General features: G+C 37.0%; 1 protein-coding gene across 1 annotated transcript in view; it reads left to right on the plus strand.

Annotated features, from left to right (window-relative positions):
- Reln (reelin) overlaps positions 1 to 16511 on the plus strand; it is a 470436-nt gene that overhangs the window by 421410 nt on the left and 32515 nt on the right. Inside the window, exons 48-51 of the mRNA XM_015488375.2 lie at positions 5384 to 5524; positions 6775 to 6952; positions 8814 to 9007; positions 13255 to 13511. Coding sequence (XP_015343861.1) covers positions 5384 to 5524; positions 6775 to 6952; positions 8814 to 9007; positions 13255 to 13511 — 770 coding nt within the window. The remainder of the gene's footprint in view (positions 1 to 5383; positions 5525 to 6774; positions 6953 to 8813; positions 9008 to 13254; positions 13512 to 16511) is intronic.

The following is a 16511-nucleotide window of genomic DNA, read 5'->3' on the forward strand; positions in this document are numbered from 1 at the left end:
TTCACATTACTGACTATCTCATTAAAAACTTTCACCCAAGCCAAACAAGTATTGGACTTTTCTTTCATATCATCTTCTCACATATCATTTTACTTCTTTGAACGTTGCTGCCATTATTTTACAAAAATATTGCTGGTATTTCAGGACCGTAGGACATAGTAAAATAATTTTGTCTAATACAATTCATGCTACTATTGATTTTCACCTACTAAATATATTAATATATTTTGGATACTCTGTTAAAGCAAATTAAATATAGTTTTACTTCCATTACAATAGAGAATAAAACTAATTACATAAATTCTGCAACTACTGTCAGCTTTATTCATTGTTAACATTGTTTTCAAAGTTTTATCAGAGAAGTATAGTTTGGCTGTGTTTTGCATATATGGATTATTAAGACTGTTTAATGTTAACTACAAGTCAATCTCCATTGAGGAAATAGATATTTTACAAATTATAAAAAAAAAATGTCTTGTATTTGATGGCTGGTCCAATGTATTTGATGCCCTCAGTGGACTTAGTCAAAATACATTGTTTTTATGTCATAATTACTTATAATTATCAACAAAAATAATTTTAAAATTAGCTGGGCATGGTGAAGCATGCCTGAAATCCCAGTTACTCAGGAGGCTGAAGCAGGAGAATTACAAATTAAAGGACAGCCTGGACAATTTAGCAAGACTCTGTCTCAAAAAAATGATAGTGGGTCATGGGTATAACATAGTACTAGAGCACCCTATGTTTAATCCCCATGCTACAAGTTTTTAAAAAAACAACTAATTAGTTAATTAATTAAAATCTATATTAATCTAAAAATGACAGCCACATTCTTTTATTTTTAATTCTCAAATTAATATTTTCACTGTGATTTTAAAAGGACTACAGATAATTTTTGCTCACAATGTTGACTCTTTAAAATCTAAACATAGAAAATTAAAGAGAATAGTTTACCAGTCCTCCACGTACTTTAGCTTTGACAATTATCAATTCATGTCTGATATCATTGTTTCATAACTAGTAGTGCTTGCTCCTACCTTCTGTGTTATTTTAAAGCAAATCCTAGACAGCATCTTATGTCAACTGTAGATATTTTTGTGTGTATCATTAGAAGAGAGGGACTTTAAAACAACAAATCTGTGATATTGTTATCATGCCTAAAAAATTAGTTGTAATTTCTTATTCTGTCTTTATTTTATATTCAGTGTTCCAATTTCTCCATCTCAAAATGTGTCATAGGTTTTTTTTCCAGTCAAGATAAATCAGTATAATTGGTAGAAATGTCTCTTAAGTCTCCTTTAACCTCTAGATCCCTCTGCCTTCCTTTTGTAATGGGGACTGTGAGACTGAGAGGTTATTTTATTTTCCCCAACATCACACGGTCAGTGGTTAGGCCAGGATTGTTACAAAGTTCTCCATTTATTCTCTACCAAGGGAAAAAGAAAGGCCAAGTAGGGTGGCTCATTTAAAATCTTCTCTTACTAACTTTGATTTTTAGAGGTTGTGTGCAAAATAGTTTGAAAGATCTACTGAACAGGAATACAAAGTAATAATGAAACGAGATCCTTCCTTGTTTTATTAGTGAATCGGTGTGTGACCTGGGTCATTGGGCCTCATCTTCACTGTTAGAGTGGGAGGATGAAGCCACCCTGAAGAAAAGAGCAGAAACTGAAATGTATTGAAATCTATTAAAAGATGTGGAGGCAGTGTTGGGAAACATACCAAGAGGCTAGTGATAGGAACCATGTTATTGGCAGTAACTTTCTAACTGCTTAGCAATGGTGTAGGATCCACAGCTCATTTGTTCTAGGACAGAGATAGGTTATTGAGAGATCTAGAACCCAGAAATAGGGGAGTGATATAAAGGGTTTTATTAGGAAATACTTATGGGGAAGAGTCTGTGGCAATGGGCTAGATAGGAGACTTCTCCAGAGTCCATTGGCTTTGGTAGGACAGGAGCACCTCTGTCCCTCACAGTGCTTTACCACAGTGCTTTCACCTCCTTTCCTTCACAATGGTGCTCCAGGAAAAAAACATTTCTCCCTCACAGCATTTTATCCAGTGGTAATCACCCAGGGACATATATTCTTTCCACAGTGCCCCAAGTTCCACACCAGTTACCAAAGAGAGAGGAGTTGTATCATCTAGACTATAGAAGTTAAGCAGCATTAGCTTGCTTAACTTTCTTTGTTCCTAGTCTGACCAGCACCCCAAGGAGCAGCTGTCCTGGCATATGTGCAAAAAAAAACTAGTTTTCTACAAATAAAACTAACTTGTCCTAGTTCCCAGCATACATGAGAGAAAGTTAATGTCCTTCAAGATACTACCATCCAGACATTCTGGCCTGGTTGCTCTCTGTTCCCTTGACTTGGCCAGGTCCCCAGGAACTGAAAGGGTCATTCCAGAGACATTGTGTTTTACTGTCCTTCTTTTTCTTTAAGGATGACATAAATGAATATTTATTTATTAAACAACACTCATGTAGCCTTGCTTTGTGCATTAGATGGGGAGGAAGTGGTATAAATTAAAAAATGTATGCAAAAGGAGAGATTTCAAGGATGTGTAAAAATTAAAAATCTGCTCTGGGGCCATTTTTTCTCCAACTCCAAGAAGCAGCAGCTGGTGGTAGCTATCATTATAAGGAACCTTCAGGATAAAGGATGACACCTGCCAAGGGATACACCGAGACACTTGTAGGTCTCGGTAAACATGAACTAATTAATTTTCACAACACCCCTGTGAGTCAGGAAGTAGCATTTCCTAGTTCTACAGATGGGGAAGTGTCAGCACATAAACATAAGTGATTTGGCCCTTTCACATAGCAAGACTGTGACAGTGCTGGGAATAAGGAGTCTTATTGAAAGGCTTAGCGGTTGGATTCAACTTCCAGATCTTTGCTAACTTATATTTCAGTTCTTCCCCTTACTGACAGTGTTTCTTTTTATGAAGTAATATTGGATGATATATGCACCCTTGTTTTATGGGCACATAATTACTAGGTATAATTATTCCTAAGAATATAAAAATCATCTTTTGAGAAGGAGCTTTAGAAATGGTCAAATGTAACCTCCTTATTATGGATGTTAAATTACTCACCGTCGACATAGAACTCTTTGGTGGCAGAGCAAAAAATTAGAGCCCTCACTCACTTTACTTCCACTGGCCAACTCTGGTTTTAGTACATTCTTCACCTGGTCTCCCACTGTTTCCTTTTCTGTGGAACTCCAGAGAGCTGCACAAATGAAAATGTCAGGGTTGGAAGTCCCCACAAAGGCTGTCAACTCCAACAATGCATCAGGCTCTTAAATCTTCTGTCCGATCTCTCTGTTCAGTGGTTGCCCAGACAGTGATTAAACATAACCATGACTGGAAAGCCACCACCTGCTGGGCAGCCCGTGCCACCTCACACCTGCTGGGAAGCTCTCCTCCCCTTCAACAGCTACCAAGTCACTGCCCTGCACAGCTGACCCCAGGCCCTGCTCTACAAAATGTCTTTTATTTTACTTTTGGGGGGCATCTTTATTGCTATCAACTTAATATTCTCTCAGTGACTATTTATGAAGTGCAATCTATAGGTGCCAACAATAAGATGATAATTAAGGAGAATAACCTAACAGAGGGAACTACATATAAATGTGCAGTTTAAACACAAAATGATAAGAACTTCGATGAAGCATGTATATGATATTAGGGGAACAAGGAATGTTTATTTTTATTTACTATCTATAAGCTCTGAGGTTACCAAACAATATTCCCTGAAGGTATTTCCTGCCTTTTAGAAATGTAAGAATTCAAAAGAAAGACACAATACAGATATAAATGTTGACTAGTTATCAGAATACAAGAATTGAGTTATGAAAATATGGCATTCCATTATGTTACTTACAGATGGTGCTGCATATAAACAGACATAGCTGTTAATAAATTCTGTCATTAAAAATAGCAGAGTCACTGAGCTGCACAGCTCCAAGTGGGGAGAGATCTTTACAACATTGCCTTCTATGATAATGGTGGCCCCGATACAAATTCCCTCTACCTACAGAGCACTGCTTAGCGCTAGGTGCTGTCCATTAAATGTACAATGTCAAGTAGAAAGGGATCAACTCCACCCACTCCCTTATAACTTAGCATTCCAAGCAGACAGGTAGCATCAAATATATGTGCAGAGCAACACATGATTATGATTAGGCTGAATACTGTGAAAGGAAACGAACAGTTTTCTATGACAGAGAATAACAGGGAACAAACATTTTTAAAGGAGTCAAGAAAAAAATTGTCTATGATGACTTGACACTTCCTCAGAGATCTGAAGGACCCACAGGGATGAACCAGGCATAGAAAAAGTGAGAGAGAAGACGAGCATGCATGCAGGAAGGTGGGAAAGAGTTTGCTTTGGGCACTGAGGGAAGTGAGGCTCTCGACATGAGTGGCCAGAATGAAGGAAAGGAGAGGGCCTTGCTCAGGCTAAACCTCATGAGGGTTTGGGGTTTAAGTGAAATGCAACAGGAAGTGATAGGAGAAAATTAGGCAGAGATGACTTTGCTGGGGGAACATATGGGAGCTGGGGAGCAAGGAGAACTGTGGAGAGATCAGTGGTGCACAGATGCATAGGAGACACTTATTGGACTGAACTATTTATTTTCCAGAAAGAAGATTTTAGTTCTGATTCATTTCTTTTCTATTTTCTACATTTTATGTAAATGTTTTCATTTAGAAAGTACAAGATCCTTGCTGTTGTTTGATCTTTTGTACCCTTTAAAACTGATATTCCTCAAAAGCCAACACACATGTGGATCAATAAACACAAATGATTTCCTTTACAAGACATTTAATGTTCACTTTGCGTGAACCTCACATATTGTTTGGATTTTACTGCCATCTAGTGCCTCTGAAAACATATGCTTATGTTTTTCACAAGACACTCCCAAAACTGTGCATGAGCAAGTGTGTTTCTGCTTCTGGAATGGAGAACTTTTGTTCTCCAAATTGCTTTTAAATCAATATGAAGTAAATCTGGTTGTATTTTTCACCCTCTGTTTTCTCTATAGAATTATCTAGGTTTTCTTTGATCCCCCATTTTACACTCATACTGTCCCTAAGGCTTTCGTCTGGAGAATTCCTCAAGTATGCTGCATGAGGTGGACCAGTGTGCCCATTGCACAAAAGTATCTGTCTTAGGATGCAAGTGGTGGAGACTGAAATCCAGGGCATATTTTGTTCCAAAGTTGAATGCAGAGAGGTTACATCTGCTCAAGGGCAGGCATCCTTTCCGAATTTAATAATATAAGTTAGCAATAGCCCCGGTATCACTCCATGAAGTTTCCCATACGAAATTTGGGATTCCATTCCACTGTATCCTTCATTGTGATTCTCTTCTTCCAAGGTCCCAAGCCACTCGTTTCCGTTGGCATCAACCAGCTCCTTTTGACAAGCAACAGACATGGGCAATAGATAACGTCTATATCGGGGATGGCTGCATAGACATGTGTAGTGGCCATGGGAAGTGCATCCAGGGAGGCTGTGTGTAAGTAAATTTTTTCCTTTCTTCTGATTCACATCCCATCTAGGAGGTTTTCCTGAAACTGGTTTTTGTATTGCTCCCAAGCTACCTTGGGTTATACATTTTTCCTGAAATATGATATTGAGCTAACTGTGAAGTTGATGGGTATTATATATCTTCATTCTTGCTTAGAGATTAGGAACTGAACAACAGCTACCTTGTCAGGAGAAAGCTAAATTATAATTGGCTGTATTTTATTTCCTTCTGTGTTTTTGTGATACACTTGAGCCTTGAAACAGTCATTAGAAGAAGTTCAGGAGTTCAGTATGTTCTGATCAAAAATAATACATCATATATATTTTTCTCACTTAGGTATGAATATTTGTAATGATATGCATTTGTCATGATTTAATTGATATTCCATGTTGTTTGCATAAGAAAGTATATAAATGTCTGGTCAATTTACCAGGCATATTTGACAAAGAGGCCTAGTATATTATTCTTAGAAAGCTGTAGCATGTTTGGAAGAATATAAATAAAGTGTGTGTATGAGTACAACTGTGGGCACATTAGCACACAAATGCATATACTCACACTATAGCTTGAGCTTTATTTTCAAAGATTATACTTTTTGGTGGAGTAATATGGAGGAAAATAATGTTAGAGAATACATATTCTCTCCTCCACTAATCATCACATCATGAGAAGTCTTTCCTTTGATTAATGATCATAGCCCTTTTGCAGACTGACCTTGGAGACCCTTGAACCTCCCAGTTCTATGTTCACATCCCCTTCCATCCTGAACAGGGGAGTCAGTCCTTTGGTCAAAGATGGCAGTTACTATGCAAATTATCTTCAGATGCTTGCAACATGACCTCTTAGATTCTAAATTGACCCAAAGCCTACATTAAAAACATCAATTTTATAAATATAGGACCCACCAGTTCACCTTGTCAGCTGTAATCGTTTGTCAGCCATCCAGAGTTGGGTCATGGAGAGACAGGGTTTTAATATATTCTTTGAAGTCATTTATTTTTCTCTACCTGTAGCCCCCAAGTGTCACTATTTCAGGAAAGCCTAGAGGTAGTTAATTCAGTTTTTTTCTAACCTAAAGCATTGTTAAGGAGGGTAAGTGAATTCTGGCAAGCTCTGTGAAAATCAGTAACCTTTCATCATCCTGGACTAGGAAAAAGAGTTGACTTCACTAATATGAGAATACGCTTGCAGGGGTTTTGTTTGATGTTGACTTTTCCTTCCTCTTTCTCCACATCCAGCTGTGATGAGCAGTGGGGTGGCCTATACTGTGATGAGCCTGAGACCTCCCTTCCAACCCAACTCAAAGACAACTTCAATCGAGCTCCCTCCAACCAGAACTGGCTGACTGTGAACGGAGGAAAATTGAGTACCGTCTGTGGGGCTGTGGCTTCAGGGCTGGCTCTCCATTTCAGCGGGGTGAGGGCTTGGCTGTTGGTTACACATTTCTACATCCTTCAAGTTTTCCCCCAAATGGTTGAGTCTCTTTTGAAGTATAATGGGTAAATCAAGATGCAGAAGGTTAGTTACCCTAGTTGCCCTAAATGCTCAACATTGATCTGATCTTGCAACTTTATACAAATCAGAAAACGGTGATTATTTCCAGTATTTTCCTACCACAAATCAGTTCAGCCAATTTAATTATGCAGAGTAGTATCAGTGCAGAGAATATTTAAGTACACATTTTTAAAGGACTTAAATGGATTTCAATCCTGGAAGGGCGAGCACTTGCACAGTGTGTGGGGGCTTCCATCTGGATATAACTCTAATTGAAAACCCTTGAGCTTGCAACAGATATGGGATTTAAGGAGCCAAAAATCTGGAAAATGAGCTTTGATGATTCCTGAGTGTATTAACAACAATTAATTCTTTCTGAAATTATTCAAGAAAGAATAATTGTCAGTAATTACTAGGCACTTGTATTTATAGCATATTATTTTGTGAATGACAGCAGCAATGTTGGGAACTTTCTTTAAGAAAATTTATAATTATTCTCCTTTGCTGCCAAAGATGAACTTTGTTTCAGAACACAGTTTCTCCAAAATCATGATTAGACAGGCAAATTAATTTTTTGAAAATAAAAAATTTGCTATTAACTCTATTTTTTTCTACCATGCTCTAACTTTGAGTTTGCATTGATCCTAATGAAGTGTATTATTTGTGTTTAGTATTTTAGCTTAAGAGTAAAAATAATAAAGTGTATAGGATTTTCATCATCATCAACATCAAGAACACAGTGTTTAGGATTCTCTTCCTGGAGTATGTGGACCTCCTAAGTGACCTAGATTTCCACATATTTCCAACCAAGAAATACCTACCTATAGACATTAATTAGTGAATGAATATAGATGACATTAAAATCTACTACAAATAAAAAGCGTTGCAACTATTATCTGTGATTTAACTAAATTATACAAAAATTTTCAAACATAGGCATTAAAATTTTCATATTAAAGTAGCCGTCCCAATGTGCTATTCCATTGATAGCTGATGCCTTTTTAAAATATATATATATATATATTAGGGGCTGGGCTGGGGCTCAGCAGTAGAGCGCTTGCCTCTCACATGTGAGGCACTGGGTTCGATCCTCAGCACCCTATAAAATTAAATAAACAAAATAAAGGTATTATGTCCATTTACAACTAAACAAAACATTATATATATAAAATAAATGCCATTCAATAACAAGAGACAGTTTAATAGTTTCTTTAACCCCACCCTTCACCTTGCTTATTAAAAATATATATAAAAAGAGCCAGGTAAAGTGGTAACACCTATATTCAGGGGGCTGAGGCAGGAGGATCACCAGTTTGAGGCCAGCCTGGGCAACTTAGTGAGACCCTGTCTCAAGCTAAAAATGGCTGAGGATGTAGCTCAGTAGTAGAGCACTTACCTAGCTAGCATGTAAAAGGCCCTGGGTTCAGGCCCCAGTACTATAAATAAATAAATAGATAAATAAACAAATAAATTTATATATACTTTTAGATAAATACACATGTATAGAAAATCTCCTTAGAATATATGACCCTCTGTATTGAATACTGAAATTTCCATATAGTAAGGAAGTCTTGAATACTAAAATCTCACAGTTGAGCAAATGTTTGCCGAGTATTTACTACGTACTGGGCACCATGCTAGGAGCTGGCATAGCAACAAGGATGATAAGAAAACCAGAGCCACGACACAACTTGGACTACAAAGGACAGAAACCAGAGAAATTCTATAATCTGCAATCAATATTCTTTATCAGTATTTTTTTTATTCTCTTCCTTTTCCATAGGGTTGTAGTCGATTGCTGGTCACCGTGGATCTAAACCTCACCAATGCGGAGTTTATCCAATTTTATTTCATGTATGGATGCCTGATTACACCAAACAACCGTAACCAAGGTGTTCTCTTGGAATATTCTATCAATGGAGGCATTACCTGGAATCTGCTAATGGAAATTTTCTATGACCAGTACAGTAAACCTGGGTTTGTGTTCTGTTTTATCTCTAATAAGTAGTCTGTTGAGCAAAAATCTTCACCAAAGCTACTAGAAATCAGTCTGTGTCATGAAGAAAGGTTTCTGGATTGAATAAATAGCTGGTTTGGGTTTTTATTTTAAAAACAGTTATGTTGAACATGGTGGTGCATGCCTGTAATCCCAGCAATCTGGGAGGCTGAGGCAGGAGGATTGCAAGTTTGAGGCCAGCTCAGCAACTTAGTGAGGCCCTAAGCAACTTAGTGAAACCCTGTCTCAAAATAAAAAGTATAAAGTTATTTAGGGAGGTGGCTCAGTAGTTGAGTGCCCCTGGGTTCAATCCCCAGTCCAAAAAAAAAAAAAAAAAAGGGTCTAGGGATGCAGCTCCATGGTAAAGCATCCCTGGGTTCAATTCCCACTTAAAAAAAAAAAAAACAGTTTTTAAATCTCAGAATAAGAAGAAATATGCTATCATGAGTCAACAGTGAATAAACACAATGCAAAAACCCATAGAAATTAGTAAGTGTATGATGTTTAATTTTAACATTTTGGGAAAATGAAAACAGAAAAACAAATATTTATTTATATAGTATCCACTCAGTTTTAGAGAATTTTGGGCTAAAAAAATAAATAAATAAAATTAGATGTAAGCATTCTTAAGAAGTCTAGAGTCTATTTTAGAACCCCTTATTAAACAACCTTGACTAAACACACAGCGTATGGGTCATTTAAAAAAAAAAAAACAAATTTATATTGTTTGTATGTAACAACAAATCCCACCATTATGTATAATTATAATTCACCAATAAAAGATATGGGGGGAAAGGAGAAAAAAAATACTATCGTAGGGCCAAAAGCAATCAATGTAATCAATTACAAAGGTCGAAGTAATTATTAAAAAGTAAAAGGGCCTATTCATTAAAGTAGAAGGAAAAAGAAGAGGAAGAGGAGAGGAGGAAGGGCAGAAAAAGGAGGAAAGAAATACAACCCAATCAAGAAATACAGATAATAACCAGGAGGGGTGGTGCACACCTGTAATCCCTGTGGCTTGGGAGACTGAGGCAGGAGGATCACAAGTTCAAAGCCAGCCTCATCAACTTAGCAAGGCCCAACACAAGTGAGACCATCTCAAAATAGAATATAAAAAAAGGGCCTGGGAATTGGCTCAGTGGTTAAGTGCCCCTAGGTTCAATCCTTGGTTTCAAAAAAAGAAAGAAATACAAAACATATGGGTAATAAATAAATAGAAGGAAAACCAATAGAGTGGAGAAAGGGATCAAGGGAAAGAAGAGGGGAGAGAAAAGGGAAGTATTGGGGTTCTAAATGGAGCAAATTATGTGATATATGTTTATGAATATGTTAAATGAAACTCTATGTATATCTATAATGCACTAATAAAAAAAAAGATAGTCCCTTACTATATGACAAGCCAGATACAGGTTAAAAATTGAGTAAAATAACAAATTTATAAATGATTATTTAAATTCAATATATCAGTTAAGAATAGGTTCTACCAATATAACCTGAACAAAAATTTTTTGCTCTCATGTAAATCCCCCCAAAAGTAGCCTAGGGCTGCGGGACTTCACAAGCAGCAGTGACCCCAATTCCTTCTATCTTCTTGTTCTGCTACACTTTTGTGTGACTTTGATCTCATAATTCAAAAAGGGCAGCAGGAAGGATGAGGGGGCAAGAAGGATATGCTGTCTCTTTAGAGGCACTTCCTAACAGTAGCACATACTTCCGTTCTCATTCCTAGAATTTAGTCACATAACCACACTCAGATGCAAGGAAGGCTGGATTTGTCTTTATTCTGGGGAACTAGTCATCTTGATAAAAAGATTGGCTCCTATTTGGAGGAAGAAAAAATAGAAGGGTAATGGAGGAAATGCCCGCAATCTCTACAAGCAAAATTTTAAATCCTTTTAATTTTAAATTAAAGTTGCAAATCAACTAAGGACTCCAACTGCAAGCTAAGTGGTACACAGTGTAACAGTGTAAAAAAAAAATGTACTCACCTATTAAGAGGAGATAATACATAAGTGAAGTAATCTGTTTCCCTGGTCTTTGGGGAGGACTTTATTGACTCTGAAGCATGAACACTTCAGCAGCATAAGCACAGGGAGAGGGAGCTGTGTTTCTACAGGGTGGAAGCATCCCATCTGATCTACTTAGTTCTCTGAAGGAGAAACTCATTGACCAAGGTGGGAACTGTGATCATGATTTATTTAGACTTTCAAGCAGCCTTAAATAACTTTCTACCCCAGAAATTTTTAAATGTGGTTAAGGATTTATCAGAGAAAGAAAACTAATTTAGAAACAGGACATAAAAAATATTTTTAAAAAAATCATTGCTCCAGGGCTGAGGTTGTGGCTCAGTGGCAGAACGCTCACCTAGCACCTGTGAGGCACTGGGTTCGATCCTGGGCACCACATGACAATAAAATAAAGGGGGGCTGAAGGGATAGAAGGTGGCTCAGGGGTAGAGTGCTTGCATAGCATATGCGAGGCGCTGGGTTCGATCCTCAGCACCACATAAAAATAAATAAGTAAACTGAAAGTATTGTGTCTAACTACAACTAAAAACCAAATATATGAGGGAAAAATCATTGCTCCAAATAAAGAAGTACTACTGTAAATCCCCCCAGAAGCTGGTAGATTTCTGATATTGTTAATGTATTTGAAAATGTTAATTAAATGTGCTGAATCAGTGGGGTAAATTATAAGAAGACGTCACAAGACGTTCACACACACATTCACAAATGGAAGGTGGCAGATGAGAAGCATGAGGAAATGAACTTTGTAGAGGACTCTGCCTAGAGGCTGATGTCTCTACACTGGCAGGAATAACACAGATAAGGGTCTAAAATCCACACTGTACTTTTCTTTCCTGACATCAATACCCATTAGGTTGCCATGATCCAAAGAGTATACAAAATGATAGGGGAAATCAAAATAGTATTTAAAATCATAGTGTTAGAAACCCAATAAAAGCTTCCTAGCTTTGATGAATCTTCGTTGGTTCATGCCTGGAATACTGCCGATTATCCTGGGCACTGTAATCTCAAAGAAGACATAAAAAAGAGAGGAAGGAAAAAATAAAAAATACAAGATGATACCATGTAAACAAAACCAAAGTCATGAAACCTCTTTAATGTGAAAGGCAGATTCAAGTGACTGCCACTGAAGATCTCAGCTGGGGGTTCTTCTTGGGATGGACTTGAGCTGGTTGGTCCCACCCAGAAGCACTGAAAGGCAGCCTTTGAAATTAAAGAAAGCTAGATTAGCATAGATTTAAAAAAAAGAAATGATCCTTTATGCAGAGGAGAGTAAACCTAAGGAAACTATTTTCCACAACAGACTTTATAAATTGTGAATATACATTTAAAAGGGTTTGATGCTTTCCTGAGTTTTACTGCATATTTTGATTAGAGGATTTTTCAAAACCTTATTTCTAGCTAATAAAAAGTTCATGTGGGAGCACAAACTTATGTATTTCTTTGTCTTTGGTGACTAAGTCAGGAAGAGTATGCCAGGCTGGCTTATTGTTATCTCATTTCTCATTCGGTATTTCTTCATAGAATGTTTTTGATAAATCATACAATCAGGGCTGGGGTTGTGGCTCAGGAGTAGAACGCTTGCCTAGCATGCATGAGGCACTGGGTTCGATCCTCAGCACCTCATAAAAATAAAATAAAGGTATTGTGTCCATCTACAACTAAAAAATAAATATCAAAAAGAGCATACAAACAATGTGTGTCTATAACTCAGACACCTGATAGTATACACCTGAGAGTTCAAACATCCGTCACAATCCAGTGTCCATATTCCAATCCAGTTGCTGGCACTCAGGGGACTAGAATGAACACAAAATGCCAAGGGAAAGAGACATTCATACCAACCTTTGGGGACAGGGGCAACACCCTCAATATTGGCTGTGCCAACTAATGTGCCATGTTGTAGGCCTACAGATACCCCAGGTATTCAAAACCCTGTGGAGTACCTCCAAGCCTGCCACAGACAGTTCCAGTAAGTGGGGAGTTCCAGGATGCTTGCATTTGTTCACATTCTATTTCCTCAATTTAGTGACTACCAAGACTGTAGAATCAAGCCAGTTAATTGTGGCTTTTAAAAATTATTTTATCTAGCGCCCTCTCCTATCTCGCCTGCCATGTAACATAAAATATCTATCACAGGTTGCTTGTGTTTTACTCATATATGTGACAAAGGTTTTCCTACCACCATCTTTTTCTCATAGGTTTGTGAATATCCTTCTCCCTCCCGATGCTAAAGAGATTGCTACTCGATTTCGCTGGTGGCAACCACGACACGATGGCCTGGACCAGAATGACTGGGCTATTGACAATGTCCTCATCTCAGGCTCTGCTGACCAGAGGACTGTCATGCTGGACACCTTCAGCAGTGCTCCAGTACCCCAGCATGAGCGCTCCCCAGCAGACGCAGGCCCTGTTGGGAGAATTGCTTTCGACATGTTTATGGAGGACAAAACTGCAGGTACTGTTCACTAACGCTAAATAAACTACAGTGGACACGAAGTCATTTGTGTGGGTCTTCTCTAAAGAGTGAAATGTGGGGGCTGGGGGTGTGGCTCAGTGGTAAAGTGCTTGCCTAGCACATGTGAGGCACTGGGTTCCATCCTCAGCACCACATAAAACTAAATAAATAAAATATTGTGTTCATCTACAACTGAAAAATTAAAAAAAAAAAAAGTGGACCCTTTCAGCTGCCCAGGTGGTGCAGAAACAGGGAAAAGTTGTCATCCTCTGCTCCTCACAACCTTCCCAGTTGACATTATAACTAAATCTTTTCTTTCATTCAAACTGGCTAGTGCATTTTAATAAATAGCACTTTGGGGGCTGGGATTACGGCTCAGCGGTAGAGTGCTCGCCTAGCATGCGTGGGTTCAATCCTCAGCACCACATTAAAAAAATAAAAACTAAATGAGTGGAATAAAGGTATTGTGTCCAACTACAACTAAAAAAAGTAAATATTTGGGGCTGGGGGTGTGGCTCAAGCAGTAGCACTTTCGTGCCGCCTGGGTTCATCCTCAGCACCACATACAAATAAAGATGTTGTGTCCGTCAAAAACTAAAAAAATAAATATTAAAAAATTCTCTCTCTCTCTCTCTTTCTCTCTCTCTCTCTCTCTCCCTCTCTCTCTCTTTAAAAATAAATAAATAAATAAATAAATATTTAAAATAAATAAATAAATAAAATAAATAGCACTTTATAATTTTATGAACAGTGATTTTCTCTTCTTTGAATATTTTCATTTCTATATTTTCTGTTTTCCACTTTCAGTAGAAAGCCAATATTTCCTGGCTACTTGTTTTAATATCCAAAGATAAAATGTGTCTGACAGACACATTTGTTACTTTCATATTTCAGAAAGAATCCCAGGTTTTGCTTGTCCTGGGTCCCGCCTGTTATCCTTCCTTCTCAATAGGGGCAGTTCAGTGATACTGAACACTAGGAAGGACCTCTAAATACTATTCTCATGTGTAATGTATTGTTTTCTTTAAAAAAAAATTTAGTTGTAAGTGGACACAACACCTTTATTTTATTTATTTATTTTTATGTGGTGCTGAGGATTGAACCCAGTGCCTCACCCATGCTAGGCAAGTGCTCTACCACTGAGCTACAATTCCTCCAGCCCTATTGTTTTCTTTTTATTTCATACCATTCTAGTAATGTTAAGTGGCGTTATGTATTAAGTATGTGCCTTTGCTGTGCTTTGGTTATACTACAGAAAACAGCATTTTCATAAAAAGTAGTGATCTTTAATTATGTATCTCATACTAACCCTGCAAATGTATCTAAATGGTAAATTTAGATACACATCACTGTAGCTATGCACACAGGGGATCATGTTTTATATTCAGTTCTAGCATAACAACCTGGATAATTTTAAAATAATAAAACTGGGAAGAATCTTCCAGGGGAATGATGCTTATTTATATAGGGGAAAAAATTTGAAATGTGTGGAGTTTTAAATACTTAAAATACTTAATTATTAATGCTTTATTGTAAAAGCAATGTGTGTTCTAAATGTGAGATTGATAAAATGCAGAAAATCATGAGAATTAAAATAAATATCACTTAGGGGACAACCATTATCAATATTTCAGCATATTTTCTCAGAGTATCATTTTTCCTTTGTCTTTATGTAAACATAACAAAATTATAATCAAATCATACATATATTTTGTAACCTGCCCTTTTCGTTTAGAATTGAATGCTGATTTTTTTCCTCATGTCCTTAAGAACATTTTAAAAATAAAATTTTAATAGCTTTATAATATTTAATCATAGTTTATTCCTTTGATGTTGCTGAATATTTAGGTTAATTAATTTCATCTCATTTATTAGTATAGCATGTGGCACTATGGTGTAACTGCAAATATTTACTATAAAACCACACTTGCAAATAGAAAAAGTTTAAAATGTCCCTCCTCATTAGCAAATAGTCTTATTCTCTTAAGAAGTTTATTAAGATTTGCTTATGTAAATCTAACTGAGAACTTTGCTAAGTAACTCATTTATTTTCCCCTGTGCAATGATTTCCATTAGGGAGTTTAAGAATCTGAGAATAATTTTAACACTGCTTCTATGTGAATTAAAGCAAATACAGACTAATTTTTCAAGTACCTTACTCATGATTTTTACTTTAGAATTAATTGGTGATATACAATTGAAGGAACAAATTTTCTGGCTCCTGTCTGTCTTACAAAAAATGGAATTCCTAAAAACCGGAACATCTACTTACAGAATAGTTTCTGATATTGCAGAAGAGATTGCTGAGTTAGTTGATTAATCCTCTTTCATCAGGATTGCAGAGTTCTAGCATAAAATGAAATATGTACCATAGAATAAACTGGCTCAGAGTATTCTAATTGGAATTCAAATTTCTGTGCACTTTGACTCTTGAGTCCTATATCTGTGATGTAGGATTAAATGTGTCTCCAAATCCCTCATAGTGGAGACACAGATAAGGATATTGCAGTAGCCATTTGAATCCCAGAGATAAGCTGCTTGTTCTATAGGCACATGTTATGCTCAGACAAAATCAAACAGACACACCATGGGTGAAGCCTGAATTACAGTGAAATTGCTTGGTCTCTTCTCTGGATCCTCTGAGGCCATCTGACTCTGCTGCTTGTATCCTGGCCCCAAGCCTCCAGTTACACTTGTTCATCTCCATTGTAAATGTGGGGCTAACCAGGAAACTTCTAGAGAAAAGTTGGACCTGTCAGATCAAAGTATATCATTAGATGAAATTTATGATATGTTTAATTTCTAATCATTCTGGGATAAAAATTAGTAAAAACACCTACACCTCTTCCAAAAGAGAAAGAAAATCGTGAGGGGTGTGTATTTAAGAGAAAAAGACTCAACATATAAGATATATTCTGGACTAATCAATTTATTATCTTGCTACTTAAAGTTTACTTTAGAGTCTTCCAAATCTATCCCATCAGTTTTTGTTTTGTTTTG

The sequence above is a fragment of the Marmota marmota genome, unplaced genomic scaffold (genome assembly GCF_001458135.2).
Source record: "Marmota marmota marmota unplaced genomic scaffold, marMar, whole genome shotgun sequence".
NCBI lineage: Eukaryota > Metazoa > Chordata > Mammalia > Rodentia > Sciuridae > Marmota > Marmota marmota.